The sequence below is a fragment of the Triplophysa rosa genome, linkage group LG8 (assembly GCF_024868665.1).
Source record: "Triplophysa rosa linkage group LG8, Trosa_1v2, whole genome shotgun sequence".
Classification (NCBI taxonomy): domain Eukaryota; kingdom Metazoa; phylum Chordata; class Actinopteri; order Cypriniformes; family Nemacheilidae; genus Triplophysa; species Triplophysa rosa.
In genome coordinates this window covers 14,007,043-14,031,004 of record NC_079897.1, presented here as the reverse complement: position 1 = coordinate 14,031,004, position 23,962 = coordinate 14,007,043, and the positions used below count along the sequence as shown (strand labels likewise).

The following is a 23,962-nucleotide window of genomic DNA, read 5'->3' as shown; positions in this document are numbered from 1 at the left end:
AAATAAAGAACTTTATGTTGACCAGATTGTTAGTTAATCATTTACAAGTCAATTTTGCCTATATGGACAGCGATTTAAAAAAAAGTGAACTGGTAAAACTGCGGTGTTAAATGCGATGCGGTCGGATATTTGGGTGCACCTAACTTTTGTGCTGGTGCACCTAAGAAAAAAAGTTAGGCGCACCAGTGCAACCAGTGCAAAAAGTTAGTCTAGAGCCCAGGGGTGGGAATCCAACCGTGAATTTGTTGTTGGTGCTACTATCAGTCTATCAGTTGAAAGCACAGAAGCCAAATATAATGCCATTTTCAGTTTTTCTGAATTTACCATTTACTATTTATATAGTTTTTAGGTAAAATGATCATTTTTGTTTCATTCTGTGAACTACTACATTTACATTTAGTCATTTAGCAGACGCTTTTATCCAAAGCGACTTACAGATGAGGGAAACAATGGAAGCAATTGGAACAACATAAGGATCACAAAAAGCATACAGTGAGGGAAATAAGTATTTGATCCCCTGCTGATTTTGTAAGTTTGCCTACTTACAAACAAATGAAGGGTGTATAATTTTTATGGTGGGTTTATTTTAACTGATAGACACAGAATATTAAAAAAAATCAGGGGAAAAAAATGTTATATAAAGGTTATAAATTGATTTGCATTTCAGTCAGTGAAATAAGTATTTGATCCCCTACCAACTAGCAAGAATTCTGGCTCCACAGATTGGTTATGTGCCTATATGGACCACAGATTAGTCCTGTCACTTTAAGAAAGTACTCCTAAATCAGCTTGTTATGTATATAAAAGATGCCTGCCAACAGAATCTGTATCTTCCAGTTCAACCTCTCCAACACCATGGTCCAGACCAAATAGGTTTTAAAGGATGTCAGCGACAAGATTGGAGACCTGCACAAACCTTGAATAGGCTACAGACAGAAGCTTGGTGAGAAGGAGACAACTGTTGGTGTGATTATTTGGAAATAGAAGATATACAAAATAACTATCAAATGCCCTTGTTCTGGAGCTCCCTGCAATATTTCCCCAATGGGGTAAAGATGATCATGAGAAATGTTAAAGATCAGCCCAGAACTACACGGAAGAAGCCTGTTAATGATTTCAAGACAGTTGGGAACACAGTTAGCAAGCAAAACATTGGTAACACATTGGTAACACGCTATGCCACAGTAGACTGAAATCCTGAAGCACCCGCAAGGTCCTCCTGCCCAAGAAGGCCCGCCTGGCTCGTCTTAAGTTTGACAATGAACATAAAAATGATTCAGAAAAGGCTTTGGCGAAAGTGCTGGCACTGCTGTGAGACCAAAATGGACTCCTGTGTTTGGAGGGAGAGAAATGCTGACTATGAGCCCAAGAACATCATGTCTACAGAGAAGCACAGTGTTGGAAACATTCTGCTTTAGGGCTTTTTCTCTGCTACAGGTATACAGGATGACTTCACCGCATTGAGGGGCTGAGGGACGGGCCCATGTACCGTAAAATCTTGGACGAGAACCTCCTCCCCTTAACTAGGTCACTGAAGATGGGTCATGGATGAGCCTTTAACATGACAAAGACGCAAAACATATTGCCAAGACAACCAAATAGTGGCTTAAGGAGAAGCACATTAAATGTCCTAGCCAGTCTCTAGACCCTAGTCCTATAGAACCTCTGTGAAGGAGGCTAAAACTCCAATTTGCTGAGCGACAGCCAAGAAACCTTAAAGATTGACAGAGGAGTGGACTAAATGTATCCGGACACATGTGCAAACCTGGTGACCAACTATCAGAAATGTCTGACCTCTGTGCTTGCCAACAAGGGTTTCTCCACAAAGTACAAAGTTATGTTTTGCTTGGGGATCAAATACTTATTTCACTGACTGAAATGCAAATCAATTTATAACCTTTATATAACATTTTTTCCCCTGATTTTTTTTAATATTTTGTGTCTATCAGTTAAAATAAACCCACCATAAAAATTATAGACCCTTCATTTGTTTGTAAGTAGGCAAACTTACAAAATCAGCAGGGGATCAAATACTTATTTCCCTCACTGTAAGTGCAACAAAAGAAAATTGATCTCACATAGCCTATCACAGTGTACAGAGCTAAGTTGTTTTTTTTTTTTAGAGAGTAGAAAAGAGATAGAAGTCAGGGCTGATCAGTCTACTAACAGTGTTTCTACCAAATTTCATATCAAAATATTGTTTCTATTTGCATTTATTTGCAGAAAATAAGTTTAGGAAAAGTTCACAATTATTTTTTTATGTGATTTACATGTGTCTTGTCATGCTGTCAGTCTTTCACATTGCTGTTGGATGACTTTGTGTCACTCCTGACGTTTGATTTTGTTGAAATTCAACACACACTGGACTGGAACGACCACAATACATCAAGAAACTGAATTAAATGAAAATTTGGAGTGGTCTCTTAATTTTCTTCTACGGCTGTATATATACAGTATTGCATGGGGTTGTCATGGATGTTATACTCCCGGATCACAGAAATGGGCACTTTGACTGTTTAGTCTAAATTCATCTCCAGTATCTCTGCTTGCGGAAAGGCAGTCATAGGAACGTCTCTAACCCTCTTCCTGAAGAGAAAAACAGCACGTCACGCAAAATCAACACATTAAAGTGGATGTGCAATGGTGTTTCATGCATTCTGACTTCTTTACAATGCTAAACATGCTGTCTTCTCATGCTTGACATGGTTAACTTGTCAAAAAACGAGTTGGACGTATTACGTAGTGTTTCTGTGTTCGACACACTCCCCCAAGGTTCGTATAGGTTTCGGAAAGTTTTTTCCGAACAAGAAAAACCATTATGTAACAACTTTTCTTAGTCCCTTATTGGGCAACTCTCCCAGAAAAGCACGCCCACAGCAAGACGAAAGAAATAGCCCGCACACGTCAACGAGCGTTAGGAAGACCCGCTTACCGTCAAGATTGGCTGCGCTATGGGCCTGCAGCTGCAGCTCGTTACTCTTGCGATAGTCAGAGAAGTTGAGGTGTGTTTGTTTGTTTCAGTGATGAATGTTATATAAATGGTGGATATATGCCTGATTTGGAGATCATTTGAAACTGATAGATGGAGCTGTCCCAGTGCTAAAAGATGCCAGACATGAAAGACACATGCGGTAAATGAAACTGAGTCATATGTCTGTGTTTTGTTGGCAATGGGTGCGCAGGTGCTTTAGTTTCGCCCTCCCCCTGTACGCGTCGTATGTTTTCTGAAATAATCGTACAGCTGTATTTGTCTTTTATGAATGTGATCAATCTAAAGACTCTACGGATATTTGAAGGGTACGATACTATTCTGCAAGTACTCAAGATTAACATGAGATCTGCAGAAACTGTCAGTTACTGAGTTACGGCCACTTTAAGACGCAACACTCAGCACACAAATGTAGGCTGAACATTAGCTCTAGCTTTTTCTTTTTGTGTAGTCTAACCTGCTGCAAATACGTGGCATAAATCGGCAGGAAGCGACATCAACACCCACCGCCAGCTCTCGGAATAAAAGAATAGGAGGTAGAGAGTCTATATTTACACTAAACGGTGATGAATAATTCACTATGCGGATGACTGACGTGAGAACGATGGCAGATGGAAGCACAGCAACGTTGATGAGCCAACTAGCGCTTGTACACGCATTAACCACATGGTGTGCTGAAATGCTTATCAAAATCATCTGTGATTCAACAGCACTGAGAGAGAAAGCAACCTGGCGGCCATCACAAGGGTATGGAGAGAGGCGAATCAGACAGCTGGCTATATTTTGGGCCAGAATACATAGTGACAGAACCTACAGATCTAACTGAACCACTAAATACACAGTGGTGTCCAAACCACTGGATGTTTGCAATGGATGGGCCAAACTAAACACAGAAGCAGAGGAATATGCAGAAGTGTCCAGCGGGGGGACACCAGAAAATGGCACACCCTGATGAGAGGAGATATGAGGACATCACAACAGACAACAGCTAAGATAAAGCAAGCCGCTCCACAGCTGATCCATCTCTTCTTGTGTTGACACAAAGGCCAAGGTTCCTCTTTGTGCTTTAAAAAGACACTCTTACCGCTTTTCCACCGGGGCTGGGGCTGGTGCTGGAGCCGGTTCTCGGCCGAGGACGGCACCATTCAGAACCGGCTCGCGTTTCCACTGGCAGGGAGCAGAACCCTGTCAATTCCAGTTCATATTTTTTCCATGTACATTTATATTTAGGGCTGGGTGATATGGCAAAAAAGTAAGCTCGATAGTTTTTTTCTATATTGATCGATAACAATATTTATTTCGATATATATTTAATGTGGCCTAATGGTTAGAGAGTCGGACTCGTGACCAGAAGGTTGCCGGTTCGATCCCCAGGCACCTTACCCCTACTTGCTCCCCGGGCGCTGAAGTGATAGCTGCCCACTGCTCCGGGTGTACGTGTGTTCACGACTTGCTGTGTGTGTTCACTACTCTCTGTATGGGTTAAAAGCAGAGGTCACATTTCGGGTATGGGTCACCATATCTGACTAATAGGTCACTTTCACTATTAACAAAAGTTAACCTTTAACCAGTTAAAATTCAATTAAATTAATGCACTGTTGCAACACCGAGGATATTAGGCCATAAACAACATGTACCAGTTCATTCAGTCTCATTTTGACTCAATTGACTCGTTAAATAAAGGAAGTGTTCATTCAGTACATTCAACCAATGAAAGGGCTCTGTTACTGTGTACATTCGAACGCTATTGGCTCAGCACCTGCGCACATACATCACGCTGCAATAATAGGCTTGTTCGACTTGCGGCGCCGCAAGATCCGACAGGCGGATACATCAAAGTACCGCGAGAGCGATTCGAAAAACGATAAAAAGTTTGCTTTCGAATCACTCTCGCGGTACTTTGATGTCTTGCTCAAGTAGTGGGATTCATTCAATGCATTCAGTGAACCTTAGTCTTTCAAAAAGACATCTCACAGAAACTGTAGTACATTTCTTGAATCATGCAAGCATCTTACATACAAGGTTCAATATTTGAATGTGCACACAAACTCACTTCATTACATCTCTAATCTGTACATGGCAGCGTTGGTTTGTTTCATATGCACCAGCTCATGTTAGCAGATATGTTAACGATGGATATAAAAACGTTTGTGTTTGAGTTTCGAAGTAACTCGCTTGCAATTGCACCTCAATTTTGTTTAGTTTAACTGGCGATTGCGAAAAAAATAAGACACTTGATAAACCGTGTGATGACAACTCGAGGTTAGTTTCACCTTTGTTTCCGCTTCCAGTAATGTTTTGCTCCTCATGTCGAGTTTTCTTTGCCAAGTGCAGTATGAAATGGACTTTGTACTTTGACGCGCATGATAAAAGCTGCACGCTGACTGACTGTTGTTGCGTTTATTTCTGCGTTCTGTTAGACTGTAAGATTAATCCATATCGAGTCAAAATGCCAATAGCTTATCATCGCTTTTGAAATACATTCTATCGCGATTCGATATGATATCGTTTATCGGCACAGCCCTAATTTATATTTAAACAGAGTAATATGAAATAGAATGATATAAAACACAACAGTGCTTCCTGTCATTTTCCTTTTTAAAATAGTCATACGTGATTTAGGCAACATATACCTACTCTGATTATTCTAACTGTTTTTTAATCAAATGTAATATGATATAAAACACAATCCCTTATTAGAACGTATAAAATGTTTGTTCAATACGTAATTAAAAGCAAATAATTTAGTCAAAAGCACAAGGAAGCGCTTCAATACAAAGTTAAATCAAAAATATAAAGTTATGAAACTTAACTTTGCCCTCAGTCAAAACGATTTGACCAGGTACAAACAACAGATTTATAAGGCCGAAACTGACCGTTAGACATATGCCCAAAATGAATTACAGTATATATCATGTTTAACCGCTACAGATATCAGACATCATAGCCAGCGGTGAGTTTTAGAAGGACTTGCCGAGATGAGGCTGCGTTCAGCGGGATACATGAGCGCCGAGCACTCGGTGGTTGCATGGAGCTCACATCTCTGAAAACATCCAAACTAATTTTTAAACAGACACCATCTTTATTAACCGACCACAGTTTTGGACTTTAAACACATACATTCTCGCCTAAATAATGATTTAAAATACATTTAGTAACAAAATAACAATAATATTACGAACATTGTAAAACTTTCTTGCTCTATTGCCTTTGCTGCGCAATGGCGCCTTTCAAACTGCAGTAACCAGAGAAAGCTCCGCCTACTGACGACGTAGGTTTCCGAGTTCGAGACCAGCAAGGTTTTGGGGCCAGTTCGGAACCAGGATCTTGGCACCGGCCCAGGAATTTTTTGAGTGGAAAAGCACGGCCCGGTTCCCATTTGGCCTCCGGCACCGGCACCAGCCCCGGTGGAAAAGCGGTATCTGTGTATTTTCTCACCATCAAAATGAACATATTTTTCATCATTTAATCACCCTCATGTCATGTCAAACCTGTATTACTTTATTTCTTAAAAAGATATTTTGAAGAACATTGGTAACCAAACAACACTGGCCCTCTTTGACATTTCTCCATATATCTTCTGTTGTGTTCCACTGAAGAACGAGTAAAATACAGATTTTGAATGTTATGAGGATAAAAAAAATGATGACCTAATTTTTATTTTGGGTGAACTATCTATCCTATTAAATGTTTTTATTTTGTAAGAAGGAAGCCATTTGTGTGACAAACATTGCACCATGCTTCTTTGTAACATTATTCTTGGGTTGTTTACAACATGAAATACAGGTTTGTGTTTTGAAGCAATTTCTTTCGAAGCCATTCTGCACATTTACACCACTACACTCACATTAAATGACCCAGCAAAACTGTTCACAAGCCAAGGAAAATAAAGGGAAAAATTAATGTTTGCCAATCAGATTTGGTTAACCGTTAACTGTAAAAACGACACAACATGCAAGATTTTTTTTTCATTGGAAAAAATACATTTATTATAAAATCGTAATAAATCGTATACGAGCACAAATTAGAAAGAGCGAAACAGAGAGAACGACATAAAAGTAAGACGCAGGGGCTGTTGTGTTATGGAGATTCAGATCACTGGAGCTGAGTGGACTCCCACAGAAAGTTCAAGCACATGCCAAGAGCCAATTAACACAAAGCTCTCCAATGAGCATTTATTCAGCTTGTTGTTTACTTTATTAACATAACAATTAACAATTAATCCTGTCAGTCAAATTCATCTTTAATGTGATCTATTTTGTTTTATTTCTTATTCAATGAATCACTTTTAAAATACAATGTGTGAAGAAAGGCAGAAAGAGAGTTTGTAACCATTGTGACTCTTAAGGTAAAATATTACATTTGTTTTCCATGGCTGTATTATCGTATCGTCCCTGCTGATAAAAGAATAGGCCCCTGCCCACAACACAGAAAAACAAAATTTAGATGTAATGGTTATAATGGGAATTGTATTGGTTTTAATGAAAAACCTAAATGGTGTCTACTGGTATGTGATGAATTTTATTGCTGTGGTGTTATCTGGCAGATTAATCTTGAATAATTCCCAAAACACAGTACAAAAGAAGTTTTGTAATGTTTTAATGTAAATGGTATTTAAGCAGAAACAAGTAACATTTCTGTGATTTCTATAGGGTTTGTACTGTTTTTTAGCAGGTGTAATATTTTTAGTTATTTTTGGGCCATTTTGTGCCTTTATTTGACACGACAGGCATAGAGAGGATAAAAATAGTACAAGGAGAAGAGAGGGAAATGGAAAGGTAAAGGACCTCAGCTGGGAATAGAACTCGCTAGGTCGCCAGAGGCGTGTTTGCACTTCATATGTCGAAGCACTGCCCACTAGGCTCTCCTCTCCGACAACCATTTCTAAATAAATGTGTGAAAACTATGTCTAACAATTTTGGCAAATAAGTGACCTTCACTTATTATCATTTCAATCATGACCAACAATTTTGCCACTAACAATAGCTGAGGAAACACCCAAACATGTCTTAGCTGTGTAGTTGCCGTGATAAACCCAATAAACATTGTTCCAGTCTTACAATTTTAAACGACTACTCATACATTGAAACAGGCTAAACTAGGCTGCCCATAAGTTATGCTGACGCAACTTCATTCAATTCAACAGCTTTGCAATAGGTCACATTCTGTCACCTTTTCAAAGAAAAAATACCTTTCATTCCAACACTGTTTTGCACATATCTATGAGTAATGTACCATTACGCAGATATTAACTAAAATATTTGGCACCGGTTAAACAGGATTTGTCTCGGCGTTAAACCCCCTCAACCGTTCATCAAATTTCCAAGCAAGCATTGCGTGATACTTTCAACAGCCTAACAATGGCGTCCTGCAGAGAACAGACGTCAAGACCCAACACATTTCCTTACCCCACAGCACAATTTCCACTTCTCCCCGAGAGTGATAATGACAGGATGGAGCAGACAACACATCACAAGGTGCTTCAGGCGCTTGAATTCGTTTCTGTAAATATTGATGTTCCTGTAAATATCAAAAGCAGGCACGAAAAGACCTTGTCGTTCAGGGTGTGCAAATAACGTTATCAGCACTTGATACAAGAAGAAAAATATTTGGTAGAGCTAGAGAGACCTTTCTGAGGACAGCTCCAAGATACACTTCTGCAGGCAAACTAAAATAAGGGTTTGAAACACAGCTTGGAGCATGTCCACCAGCTGGAGGTGTGCACGCTCTACGCTGTTTCTTCATGAACAGACTTTCAATTTAAGCTTTAATATTAGCAGAGACTAATTATAGCTGCTTCAAAGTTGGTAATAGTTACATAACCGTGCTGCTTCATAAATTACGATCGGTCTGTCTGCGGCAGCCTATCGCATTAAACGCAAACCTTATAAACCACTATAAACTCACTATAAACCAATCACAAGTTTTCTTACACATTTAAAGACACAGCGTTTTTACAACAATTCAAAATTATTATTTGTAAATCAGTTTTTTTTAAATGAATTGATTCTCCTAGCTAGCAATAGTATCAACACCTCAAAAAACTGCATCCGACCAGAGAGACAACATTTTCAGATTTTTTGCTTTTATTTTGGATGCTTTTAGTCCTGCTTTATTATTACATCGTGATCTAATACACATGCAGAATACAGGTGAGTTTAAACAAAGTGCGTTTACGGAAGCCGTGCCACTCGGCGGCCATGTTTGCAACGCCTCTGGGCAGCTGTTTACGGCATAGAAAGTCCACAGTCCTAGCTACATGAATTGGGGAAGGTATATATTTCTAAAATCGCTGGCAAAAATCACAATTAAACAGCATATTTCCGATTAATAAATAAACATGACATGAACTGTATCATAACTTTGGTTTGCTAAGCTTAAATTGAGCTAAAAATCACCTATTTCGAGATCGCCTAATCTACTGCGTCTGCACACAGGCTGGCAAGCGCCTCACAAGAGCCCCGCCCCAGAGTCAGTCTTAACTGATTGACGATCAGCTCGTTTTACTGGAAGGTGGGACTTCCTTCGCTAGAGCGGCCATATTGAGCGTTACATACCTCCCCATTCATTGTAACGGCAGTGGCGCATCTTGTTAATATTAATATCTTTGGTGCATCATTTGCCAGAAATGCAACGATATGGACATTGTGCATCAAAAGTGTAACAAATACCCAGCTCACACACGACAACCACGTCATTTATTCGTCCTTTTTGGTAACCTCACGGCTTACTATCTAGCAACATAACTGTCCCAGGCACATAATTTAATTACCATTAAATGGCCAATTCACAACGTCACCTTTATGATCTCCTAACGTTAAAGATAACCATGAATGGTCCAGTTGCGTTTTATATTTGTACTATTTTGGTAATTACAAGGCTTATTGGCAATAATTAGAAACGTTGCAATTACTAACTGACAACGTTACAGTTAACACTGCGGAAACGAAGTCGTGAATTTAACTTTTCCAACAAGTTACAGTATGTTGCAACAACAAAAGTTTAGTCGTCAGATTACGTTGCAGATAAGTAACGATCACGTATTATGGTTAGCTTGACATTTGATGTGGGAAGTGTCAAAATAAATGTGCCTCTTAAAATATATACACACATAATATTTTACAATGCATATTTTTTGTAATGCATTACATTGATACATATAATGTGACTGATGTATTGATCCAAATCCAATATGCTGTTTGTGGTTTTCATCATTATGCAATATACTGTTGATCCGCATTTGCAACTGATATAAACAAAACAATTATATCATTAATCATAATTATTTGTATGGCAATTCATCACCAAGCAAAATGTCATAATTATCACAGCACATGCATGAGACCTTTACCAATTCTCGGACCGAAAAAATGTCAAGCCTGACAGATAATGAGATTCAGAGAAGGTCATTCCAAGTCTGTGTCAGGTAACGTATTACCATCTATGTCCACATTGCTGCATCTGTTTCTCTTTGTACTGAATGTACAGTGAAAAGCCACACAAAGTAGGGCTGGGCGATATGGCAAAAAAGTAAACTCGATAGTTTTTTTCCAGTGTTGGGTAAGTTACTCTGAAAAAGTCATTAATTACTAGTTACTAATTACATATTCAATAGTGTAATTAGATTACTGTACAAATTACTCTCTCCAAAAAGTATTTAGTTACTTATTACTAATTACTTTCTATATCTTACATCAACCTTGATTAGTTAAGTGATTTAAGGATAGACATGAAACGGCTTATTTAATTCATTCAAATAAATCATATTAAACTACATAAAGTAGTATTATTAACTGACTAAAGTATTACAGATGTGAGAATTATACATTAAAGCAAGGATTTTAAAGTTAGACTTTGAATTTTGATGTCAATTCCACTATTGCACACACATATTACACAAAGTATTTAGTTTAATTACATCAGAAGTAACTGTAATTAAATCACAGAAAAAATAATAGTAATCCCATACTTTACTTTTTCAAGGGAAAAGTAATTAAATTACAGTAACTAATTACTTAGTAACTAGTTACACCCAACAATGTTTTTTTCTATATTGATCGATAACGGTATTTATTTCGATATATATTTAATTAAAAAACTGTATTTAAAATAATCTATTTTAAATACAGTTTATTAACAAAAGTTAACCTTTAACCAGTTAAAATTCAATTAAATTAATGCACTGTTGCAACACAGAGGATATTAGGCCATAAACAACATGTACCAGTTCATTCCGTCTCATTTTGGCTCAATTGACTCGTTAAGTAAAGGGAGTGTTCATTCAGTACATTCAACCAATGAAAGGGCTCCGTTACTGTGTACATTCGAACGCTATTGGCTCAGCACCTGCGCACATACATAACGCTGCAATAATGTCTTGCTTGAGTAGTGGGATTTATTCAATGCATTCAGTGAACCTTAGTCTTTCAAAAAGACATCTCACATAAACTGTAGTACATTTCTTTAATCATGCAAGCATTTTACATACAAGGTTCAATATTTTAATGTGCACACAAACTCACTTCATTACATCTCTAATCCGTACAGGGCAGCGCTGGTTTGTTTCATATGCACCAGCTCATGTTAGCAGATATGTTAACGATGGATATAAAAACGTTTGTGCTTGAGTTTCGAAGTAACTCGCTTGCAATTGCGCCTCAAGTTTGTTTTGTTTTTACCCGGCGATTGCGGAAAAAAAATAAGACACTTGATAAACCGCGTGATGACAACTCGAGGTTAGTTTCACCTTTGTTTCCGCTTCCAGTAATGTTTTGCTCCTCATGTTGAGTTTTCTTTGCCAAGTGCAGTATGAAATGGACTTTGTACTTTGACGCGCATGATAAAAGCTGCACGCTGACTGACTGTTGTTGCGTTTAATATCTGCGTTCTGTTAGACTGTAAAATTAATCCATATCGAGTCAAAATGCCAATAGTTTATCATCGTTTTTGAAATACATTCTATCGCGATTCGATATGATATCGTTTATCGGCACAGCCCTAACACAAAGCCACCGCGTTTCGGCCCATGAGAAGAAATGTGGACATGCAAAATGCAGAAAATGCCAGAGATGAGGCATAATCTATTAGGCATAATCTAAGGTTACGGCAGTGACTTACTCTTTGCAGGCGTTGGAGACGTGGGCAGGTACAGTGTATTTACAGTCCATGATCATAGTGAGGGTCTCACTGTCGTTGGCCTCTTGGAAGGGGGGCTGACCACAAACCAGCATGAAGAGAATGACTCCCAGACTCCAGATATCTGCAGGGAGAAGGTTTTAGTCAGTCATTAGAGCAGTAAAAAGAAAAAACAATAGCTTTTGTAAGGAAATATTTTTGCATAAAAAATTCGTTCAAAAACATTATTCGTCAATAAAGTAAAACTCTAAAATTTGATATATTTTTGATACATTTCTAAACAAACTCCTGGTGGTCTTGCAAACTAGGAAAAAACTTGAACTGAAGTGATCATAGTCATAGTTATTAGGACTTTTTTTACTAGGAGCACTGTAGCCCATGACTGAAAATCTTAGGAGCACAAGCAAAACATTTAGGGGCTAACCTTAAATTAGCCTGCAATGCAATTAGTCACATTTCACCGCAAAATAAATGTATTACTGATACTGACAAATAAGTTAGTTGATGACCGCAGATTTGGTTCTGTTTATTTAAAAAGAGGCAGAGTCTACAGAGAAGCTTTGTTATTGACTGGTGCCAAATAGAGAGACTGTAAAATGAATTAATTTGAACCAACAGAAATTGTGCTTGTCAAAAAGTATATATTTAATTGTTTACAGTGTTACACATCAAAGCAAAATGAAAGGTCTCGTGTTATTACATTCTTAAGATGATTTTATTGTGAATTAAGGACAATTTTCCTCATGTTCACAACACATGTAAATATAACGTAAAATAAAACTTAACAAGTGCATTCGCCTGTCGTTCGTTCTTGTTGTGAACAGATTTGAAATGATCCAGCACTGTCTCAAGTAATCCACAGGTAAATGAAGTTTCCAGAGCTCCTCCGCGGTTAGTTTAATTAAAAAATAAAAAAATAAAAATAAATCGCTTTAAAAATCCGTCACAGCAAACAGCGACCTGTAATGATGCGCTCGCGTTGTGTGTGTGTGTGTGTGAACTTGTCAATGACGACCTGGATTGTGCGCGTCCGTGTCGCGAGTGACCCGCACAGTTCACTATCACACACAGCTGGTGGGTTGGCGTTCTACTCGTCTTTTCACATGAAATAACAACTAGACGAAATCCAAATTTGCAGGTCGCACATGCGCGAGTACTTGTAAAAAAATGCTCGAGTTGTCTCGAAAACTGGTCACAAAATGCGACCATTTAGTCGCAGTCTGGAGCCATGCAAGTGCAATCTCAGGTTTTAATGATGGCACACTTGACTTTACTTAAAGGTGCAGTTCGTAAAAACCACCGCTAGAGGGTGCACGATCAAAACAACAACAATGCCATAGCTTGATGACACTGTGAAGGAGCGTGGAACGATGGGATCTGTTGTCTTCAACTCCACCGCTGATGGCCATCAATCAGACGGGAACGAGAAATCATGTTAGCAGATGAGGTAAAGTTTTATAATTGTTGCGAATAATTGTGGTCCATAAATAAGTGACTGCTCGAAACAAGTCAGTGGCTTGCTAGACACTAGACACTACTTCCACATTTGTCCACGACACTGTTGTCATGCGGTTTCTACGTCAGTAAAGGCAGTAACAAAGGGTAACGCGGATATGATGCCATTGACAGGCGACTGCACAGCCCCGTGTCACTGTTTAGAATTGCGATTTTCTCACGATTTACAAGTAGTTGGAAACATTTGAGATATTGTAAGTACTCCGCTGAACAAAATATATAACACTAGCTTAGTGGTTTTTGGATATTTTACTGCAAAATTGTTACAAACTGCACCTTTAAGTCTTACTGCACGAGCATCTTTAGAGTGTACAAACATTCACACGTACCAAAGAATGGCTGTCGAAAGCATTTACAGGGAGATGTTTGAGCAGGTTAGTGTCGGCATGCGCTCTCATTTTTGAACATTTCTCAGGCTCATTTTACACTAAAGCTTTTTCTACACGAATGCAATTATTACACAGTAAAATCGCCAGTGTTAAAAAGGGTCAAATTAACACCCACATTGTATATGAGTGTGGATTATACAAACACTGTGAGAGTTCATTTGACCCTTTGTAACACTGGCGATTTTGCTGTGTAGTGAATGAGACGCAATGTCATCAGCAAGCTCAAACGCAGAAGTAAAAAGTGCATAACACAAATATTTGTGGTTACAACCTTAAACCGGTTTAAGATGAACGTGAGTGAGTCAATGTGGTGTGTGAAGGCAAACATACCTGCACTGACTAGATCTTACTGGCACACATCCTTTTTCATATGAGTTCAGGTTCAGTATTGTTTCTTTGTTTAATTTAACACGGCTTTCAGACACTAGGTTATTCTATACGGCCACACTTCATTTACATTGCGTTCACTCTGTACGATGTGGCAGGGAAACAATTTCACTGACATTAATGTTTGGTTCCTTTGATTAGTGTTAAATCTGTACACATTTCACATCTTGTGTTGTAGCTTTAAATGTATTTTTCTATCGATTTCTATCGACTCACTCGGTCATTTTGCGCTCTGGTGGTGAACAGCAGAAGAAAAGAGTTTGGGAAAGTGGCCATTCCCGTTAGCAAACATTAAATCAATTTAGCCGTGTGGGTGGCCACAAGTGGAGTGAAATTTGTCTGATACAGCCAAAATTTGCTCCACAAGCACTGGATGCCTAAACACATGGGAAGCAATTAACACGACTTATGTAATGCTTAACTAAAATATAAACAAGCCTTAACAACAACAAATGTTTGCACAAATGCCTCTGGTAAGACTGTAAACAAATTTAATAAAAGGCTTATCTGTGTAGAACATTGTACACAACCCCCTGTAATTTCAGTGACGTGTATTTAATTACTCTAAGATGGAAATCGTACGCACCGCTGTAAATGAAACGAATGGGAACGTTTATGCAAAACTTTCATTAGGCATTCAGTCTCGGAGGATCCTGACTCTGGCAACAGTTTGCAGTCGCATGAAGCAAACCGCTTCAACGTGACCACTGCAGAAAATGCGAAAGAGGCGTAGACAGCAGACGTGTATTTCCAGGAGGAAATGAGAGATGCTTTATCTGACAATAGTTCCTATGGAGTGTACAGCATTACACAAGGCATCCAGCAGATGTGGTTATGTGCTGTGCCAGTGGCTCTTAACCAGCCACCCATCTGCGACTGTCTGACTGTTATGACCTGTACATCCACAGGTTCTTTTTGGACCGGCGAATGACCGATCAGATGGATCAGAAACATATCCGGCCCAGTAAGACGTCATTATATGACCAGAGATATTCCCGTATGTTAACCTCAGTCTGATCACAGTAGGGTGAACAAATAACATGCTCTACTACAAATCCAGCATTTAAGTTAACTTTTTTTGAAACTTTCATAAAAAATGAATTTTTCATTTTGTATTGGACACTGTATGAACAGTAGCCACTGGCATAACGTCTTGCAAACTTTTTTGTTATACCCTGGTTCTATGTAAACACAAAACTTTATTTCCCTAAAGACTTGCCAAAATGCTGTAAATCCAGAATCTCTGGCAATTGTAAAATTGCAATCTAATAGAATACATCTAGTGGCCTGTGGATGTAAATTCATCTGACAATCAAGGAGTGGTTCACTTTTTACTGTCTGAGGTTCAATTTAAAGACAGTTACTCATGAGGCAAATGTCTTTGATGTCTGAGCAGGTTGACCTCAAGGGTTCTGAACGTGACAACCTAAAGGTTTAGAAAATCCTTAGGGCACATTTTTGTAGAATAACTTCAAAAACACACTGTCCTGATTGACAAGATACTTAAAATGTTCTCAAATCAAGTACATGATCACATTGGATCAAAGAGCAAGTTGCATTCTGAATTCAGAGGATACGATTTTCTGTCCCACTTGGCAGGTCCTAAAAACATGTACCATCTTAGTCAAGAGATACATGAAGTTGGTATGCCGTCGTTAACTTACAGATGCAATTCTCTTATCTATAAAGGTTCAAATTCTAACATTTCTTGGATAAATAAATTCAACATATTAATAATTTTTACTTACAAATGATGTCTTCTGATTTGCTTCATGTATTAACTCCCTGGAGTCATACAGATTCATTTTTTGATGGATACATGCGCTTTTTAGAGCCTCAAAATGGGGCACAATTCAATGGCATTACTCTACCAGTAAAATGCTGTAAAGATTTAAGTTAATAATATGTAAGGGATAATGTACAGGCAGCCGGTTGTTATCGCAGAAATACGCAAAGCGGAGGGTCTTGTATCACACTGAAGGGGCTTATTTCGCGATAACAGCTGCCTGCTTGTACATTATCCCACTTATTACACGGCTACTTACCATATGAGAAAAAAACTGGACATGAAATGTGAATTTGAAATATTTTAGCTCATTTTTACCGAATGCAGACCTTCCGCGAGGAAAAGCCGTTTACTTTCATTTTTAAGGTAAGAAACGACGTTCAAATGTGCACAAAGAGGCAATTTGGTTTAATCATTTATAAATATAATGTCATATATGTTATTAAAAGACAAATTTATATTTAATTTGTCAAAAAAACCTGTCAAAATGATTTGCTGCATCTGGGTTACCGTGTGTTATTAGTTTTGAGAGGTTGTTATCTGGGAATAAGGAACCTGCAAATGTCGCAACTGGCCAATCAGAATCAAGCATTCCAACGAGCGGTGTAATAATACGAGTATATAGTATCCACAAAAAAGTTGCAGTTGAAACGGTTTAACCTATAAAACATTTGACCTGCTTGCAAACTAGTACAAAAAGTAACACTAGCTGAAAGCTTTGCTCCACAGACTTCAATGCGTCACGCAACATTTTGGAACCCTAATGATTTCTTTTGAGAAAATGAATCGCAACAAAAAGCCGCAAATGAGAGGATTAAAACTTTCATTGAAATGTTATGAAGACGTTCAGACATGACATTACTGCTTTTCACAGCTCCAGCACATCAAAAAGGCCAAGCCAAGCAAAATAAATCAGACATTACACATTTCATCGCCCGAGTACTTCAAACATAAATGCATCTGGCAGCACAACAATGCCTCAAAGACTCTCTCTCACCAGCTCCAGACAAAAGACTAATGGGCCGTAGCTAAACAAAGGGCTGCTTTTAGCGTACGAGTCCATCTGTGGCACTCTGTCTGTCAGCTGCGGATGAACTTCAAATGTAATTCCTTTGTAAAGAAAAAAAGGCGCAGTCTGTGAAGGCTACAGTAGATCTGTGGGTGCTAGCAAGTCACAGACAAATGCTGTGACCACTACAGCCCTCGCTGACTGACTGAAGGGCTGTTCTCTGTGTCAAGCTGTCAGATGCAGCTCTATCCACATTAGGATTATACAGTCAGAATACAAATCCTGAGTTATTGCTATGACCTGCGGGGCTAGACCAGTGGTTCTCAAACTGGGGGCCCCAAGATGGATCCAGGGGGACAACAGATTTTGTGGCATTTTTTGAAATAGAGAAATTTATCATACATTTTATGCAATCAAACGTCAGAAAAATAAGCCCACCAACCAAAATAATTGATGTTCCAGAATTGTATAGCTGGATATGTTATACAGTATATATTTGGTTTAATTAAAATTCTAAGTTTAAGATTATAAGTCTCTATTTGGGGGGCCGCAAAGCAATGCACCCTACACAAAGGGGCCTTAAAACGAAAAAGTAGACTAGACCAACTGGACTAGACGATTCTCAAGCATGAATGTATCCAAGTCTAAGACTGGAAACAAATATTCCTAACATGCAATATTCACATCATACCGTAATTTAAGATGTTGACATGGCGTGCATCGATACAGATCCGCCTCAGAAAAATAGACCTTTATAATCATCTGGTCATTCATGCAATCTAATAATTATTCAATTATAAAATATGTAGATATGTACATCTCTCAATGCCCTCATGAACCCATTTAAGAGTGATGGTACGGTACGCTGTTCAACGATTAATCATGAAGTTTGTGTTTATAATAATATATGTCTGTGCACTGTGCATATTAGTTTTGTATTTAACACATAGACATACATGTATATATTTAAGGAAAAAATGTATAAATGTTTATTTATAATTTAAATTATATGTAAATATATACACGCAAATACTTCCTTAATATATACATTTTTTAAATTTGAATTTATTTATTTAAGTTTTAGATGTAGTTGGCCCAAACATTGTCAGCATTATCAACAGCAGTTTAGTAAACGGTATAGTTCCATCTTGCCTAAAGCACGCAATAATACAGCCTCTTTTGAAAAAGCCTAGTTTGGATCCGTTGGTGTTAAATAATTATCATCCTATTTCTAAGCTCCCTTTTTTATCAAAAGTATTAGAGAAGGCTGTCTATCACCAGCTGATCACTTTTTAAAATAATTTTTTTTGTTTTTGATAAATTTCAGTCTGGTTTTAGATCAAGACACATCACAGAGACTGCCCTTTAAAAAGTACACAATGACTTAATGCTTGCTCCTGACTCAGGAAAGGGAGCTATTTTGATTCTCCTTGACCTTATGGCAGCATTCGACACGATTGATCACAACATTCTTTTAAATCATCTGGTAGGCATTCAGAGAAATGCTCTTAAATGGTTTTGTGCTTATCTAAAAAACAGAAGTTCTGTAATTCAGCTGGATAATTACTTTTCTGATTCTGCAGTCTCTTTTTGTGGGGTCCCCCAAGGATCCATATTGGGGCCTTTCTTATTTTCTATATATTTGATCCCGCTTGGCTTCATCTGCCATAAATTAATGTTGCATATCATTTTTATGCAGACAATCTACAACTTTATATTCCACTGAAAGTAGGTGATGACGATGAGTTGAGTGATTTGATGACTTGCTATCATGAGATTAAGCAATGGTTGGCTCAGAACTTCTTACAATTAAACCAGCACCTCTGATTATTGTGTGCACTCCTTCCGTGTGTTTACACGAAATAAAGAATCACAGCTCTGGCGGCTACTGAAAGCTCGCCGAGGGCTCAAGGTGTATGTGAGAATAAGAAATGTTGCGTGCAAAACTGTATGCATGCACACAGAACATAAAGGGGATAATCTGGTGTTATGTAAGGTATGAGAAGGTTGCTTTACATGATACTTGACAACAAATGTCAGCGTTTCTGCTACATTCATTTTGCCGTGGCGGGCCACAACGCCAAAAATCCTTCCCGCCATGACTACTGTTACTCACGTTTCCATTCATTCACAATTTGTCCGGCCATTGTTGCCAAGTTTGCAACTCTTTTACTAGATTTAGCAACTTTTCCGACCCATTTAGTGGCTTTTGCTCAGAAGACGCATATAACGACAAACCTAGCATCTTTTCGGATAAACCGTTCATTCAGTGGAAATTGTCGACAGGACTGCCCCGCTTGCGCAAGGTCTCACTTTCCTGATGCAGGAAACACGTCTGTGAGAGAGCGGCAGACGGCAGGGGGAAGCCAAAGACGCTAAAATGGAAAGGCTATAACCTTTAGCCAAAAAAACGTAACAGCTAATGCAAATGCCCTGGCTTCCAAGTGTGTGGTGATTTTATCAGACGATGTGTCTTGGTTGTAAAACAGAACTGACAAAGAAACAGAAAATACGTAAATGACAACGGCTTTATTGGGCAATAAGCTGTATGTAATGTTCAGGGAGTAAAATCGAAACGGGTTTGAAGTTGCAACTTTTGCTGCCTTCACGCACTCACGGAAATTCGATAATTCCCACTTCATCCCTGAAATAATTCATGGAACTGTGCTCTTTTAATGTTAAAAGATACTTGTAATGTTATAATGCTACTAATAAATTAGTAACATTAATGTTACTAAATCCAGACGTTACTTTTGCGTTTTTGGTGGGAAATATCCCACTTCCGAAGTGTATAGAACGCAGTATTAAAACTACGTGATGATGTCCCGAATATGTTAATTAGCGTGTGACGTCATCAAGCGCCACAGTCATCAAGCGCCACAGTTTCACAAAATCGTAGCGGAAATACTGAATGTAGAACTCGGCTCAAACAGCCAAACCCCAGCTGATGTTGACTGATATTACCTGTGAGGCTTCAACAATCAATAAAAACATTTGCATATGCAGATGTGCCAAAATATTTAATCTTTCAAACCGCCATCAGGAAAAACAATCATTACAGAAAAACCTGGCATCATAACAGTAAGACGCATCTGTAGCGCAGCACCTGGAGGGCTCGGTGTCTGGTCTGATGAGTGAGCGACCGGCACTTCTCTGGAAAACCTTATGCGTGCCGGCCGCACCTGGCTCGACAACAAAAGCAGGTGTTGCCATAGCAACCAGCAGGATTAACTTCAAGTTGTGCAACTGTTTTAGACAAGATCAGGAAGACGCTACTCTAAACAGTTCCCCCATTTCCTTTAATAGCCTCTACTTTCAATCTCTCACATTCGTTTTGTCTTCTCTCTCTTTCTCTCTGCTCTTAATCTTCAGCGCTAAAGAGCGATAACAGAGATGGGCCAACGGCCTGGGACCAGCACGAGAGTTTCAAACCATTTGACAAAACAGACACTTGTCCCGATGGTGCCACCAGAGCAAATTATAGATCAGTATTTGTTTGGCGCGCAAAGTTATTGTCTGTGATGGAGCAAGCTAAAACGTTGGCGGGGTAAGACAAAATCCAAACTTCTGTCCCGAAAATTTCTTACTGTTAATGGTATTGGAGGAAAACCAGGTGGAGGGTGAGAGATTCACCTCATGGCCACATCCTCTCGCTGTGGTGCCAGTGCAGAAGACGGGACATGCGCAAGCATGTCGGCAGCATATGTGCCTCGCTTTGGCTTTAATTAGTGATTAGGGAAATTGTCACTTGGCAACTTTCACTTGTGAGCTCACCGCAAGGATCTCATGCCCAGCAACCGGCTTTACTCTACTAACAAGTGGATAATTTCGAGGCAGTGCTTTAGCTGTTTACATGGTAAAACTCTATAAGGTCGTATCCTAAAAAAATCATCCATCTTACAATTCACAGATGCTGAATCTGCAAACACTCATTTGTGTTTGGGCATTTCGTCACTTCTCATGGTGTCTTTTAAGCATCTCCCAAGAAGTTGACAATCGATAAGACTAGTCGAAATGTTACAAACCCCTCAGGACACCTGCGTTCTGTTCCATGCGGATATATTTGGTCTAGCTAGCCCTTTTTTATCAAAAGTATTAGAGAAGGCTGTCTATCACCAGCTGATCACTTTTTAAAATAATTTTTTTTGTTTTTGATAAATTTCAGTCTGGTTTTAGATCAAGACACATCACAGAGACTGCCCTTTAAAAAGTACACAATGACTTAATGCTTGCTCCTGACTCAGGAAAGGGAGCTATTTTGATTCTCCTTGACCGTATGGCAGCATTCGACACGATTGATCACAACATTCTTTTAAATCATCTGGTAGGCATTCAGGGAAATGCTCTTAAATGGTTTTGTGCTTATCTAAAAAACAGAAGTTCTGTAATTCAGCTGGATAATTACTTTTCTGATTCTGCAGTCTCTTTTTGTGGGGTCCCCCAAGGATCCATATTGGGGCCTTTCTTATTTTCTATATATTTGATTCCGCTTGGCTTCATCTGCCGTAAATTTAATGTTGCATATCATTTTTATGCAGACAATCTACAACTTTATATTCCACTGAAAGTAGGTGATGACGATGAGTTGAGTGATTTGATGACTTGCTATCATGAGATTAAGCAATGGTTGGCTCAGAACTTCTTACAATTAAATGAGGCGAAAACAGAATGCCTAGTATTTGGTTCTGTAACACCATCTTTACATGTGCTATCTGCTTTAGGTCCTATTGCCTCAAACCTGCATAAGCAAGTTAGAAACCTGGGAGTGGTTTTCGATTCTGAGTTTAAATTTGATAAGCAAGTAAACTCTGTGGTTAAGGCGGGATATTTTCATTTAAGAAATATCTCAATTTTTTTATTTTGTCATTTGATGATTTAAAGTGTGTTATAAATGCTTTCAGACATGATCCAGCCTTATTCCACGACACGGACTCTGCAGTCATCGCACAAACTTTTATTAAATGTCCCGAAATCCCGTTTAAAAACCAAAGGAGACCGTGCCTTTTCGGTTGCGGCACCTCGTCTCTGGAATGACCTGCCATTGGAAATCAGATGTTGTGCATCAGAGCATTTTAAAGTACTTTTAAAAGTTTTAAAGCCACTTTTATTCTGGGTGCATGCAATTAATCGCGATTAATCGTTGAACAGTTTTGGAATACATCCTAAAGAAAATGTGCCAACAATCTCAATTTCCATCATAAACTCATTGATGTCACTGCAGGTTTTTAAGATTCAACCCTGCATGAATGCACAAGCCCTCATTCCCTTATATCTCCTACTGTCTTCACATGCTGTTCTGCACTGCTCCATACATGCATAATGCCAGGGAAAATCAGCACGTTACACCTCTGGGGTTTGTGGTAAACTGGAGCTTTCCATAATTCAAATGTTGAAAGTGTGTGGAAAACTATAGTGGCCTATTCTCAAAAATTGTGTCAAAGAGTTGAACTCTGCAAAACAAAGAAACCAGGAAAATAGGTTAATTCTCTGCCATGCCCAGTGAGCTGTTATTAAATCTAAGAGCAGCATTGATTACATCAGGCTGGACAACACAATCTCATAGGAATTCATTACTATTTTACGAGCTGGCTAAATCATATGAATTTGTACAATCTTATTTGCACATTTTAGTATGATTTGTTTTTGGCACCCTGATGTTAGGTTTAGGGGTGGGGCTAGGGGAGGGGCCTCAGTATTGCTTTTTTCCTAATAGTCATGTTTTTTTTTTCAAATTACATTACATGAATTCATACGAATTAGCCAACTTGTAAAACAGCTATGAATTCCCGTGATATCAGGTTGTGGTAGCATAACAGATTTTTTTTACATTTTCTGATGTAAATGTGCCACCACAACAGTATATGACCTGTTGTATGAAAGCAAAACTACCTTTACAATTCAGATATTAAGCTACGCTGTTTAATATTATTATGTCAGAAAACTTAACAAGTACTCATTTTTAACAAAGGTCCTGTGTTTTGGTTCACTGACACCCACAGCGAAGACATCCGATGGTCTAATAACATTCTGTGACTGCTAACCTGAATCTAAAGGAACCAAAACAATGAGAACTATTCATGCTTCATAGCAGGACTTAAAAAGTTTTTGTATTTTTGCAGTAGACTACATTAAACTGACCTTTCAGCAGAAACCGAAAGGGACAGATTTGTAGCTACATCCTTATCTGTGGGTAAAAAGTTTACTGTGAATATAAAAGCTGTTCATTTGTACCAGCACCTCTGATTATTGTGTGCACTCCTTCCGTGTGTTTACACGAAATAAAGAATCACAGCTCTGGCGGCTACTGAAAGCTCGCCAAGGGCTCAAGGTGTATGTGAGAATAAGAAATGTTGCGTGCAAAACCGTATGCATGCACACAGAACATAAAGGGGATAATCTGGTGTTATGTAAGGTATGAGAAGGTTGCTTTACATGATACTTGACAACAAATGTCAGCGTTTCCGCTACATTCATTTTGCCGTGGCGGGCCACAACGCCAAAAATCCTTCCCGCCATGACTACTGTTACACACGTTTCCATTCATTCACAATTTGTCCGGCCATTGTTGCCAAGTTTGCAACTCTTTCACTAGATTTAGCAACTTTTCCGACCCATTTAGTGGCTTTTGCTCAGAAGACGCATATAACGACAAACCTAGCATCTTTTCGGATAAACCGTTCATTCAGTGGAAATTGTCGACAGGACTGCCCCGCTTGCGCAAGGTCTCACTTTCCTGATGCAGGAAACACGTC

The 23,962-nt window shown here is 38.7% G+C and overlaps 1 protein-coding gene across 1 annotated transcript in view; it reads right to left on the bottom strand.

The window, feature by feature from the left end:
* snrka (SNF related kinase a) overlaps window positions 1-23,962 on the bottom strand; it is a 56,324-nt gene that overhangs the window by 18,278 nt on the left and 14,084 nt on the right. Inside the window, exon 3 of the mRNA XM_057340276.1 lies at window positions 12,107-12,248. Coding sequence (XP_057196259.1) covers window positions 12,107-12,248 — 142 coding nt within the window. The remainder of the gene's footprint in view (window positions 1-12,106; window positions 12,249-23,962) is intronic.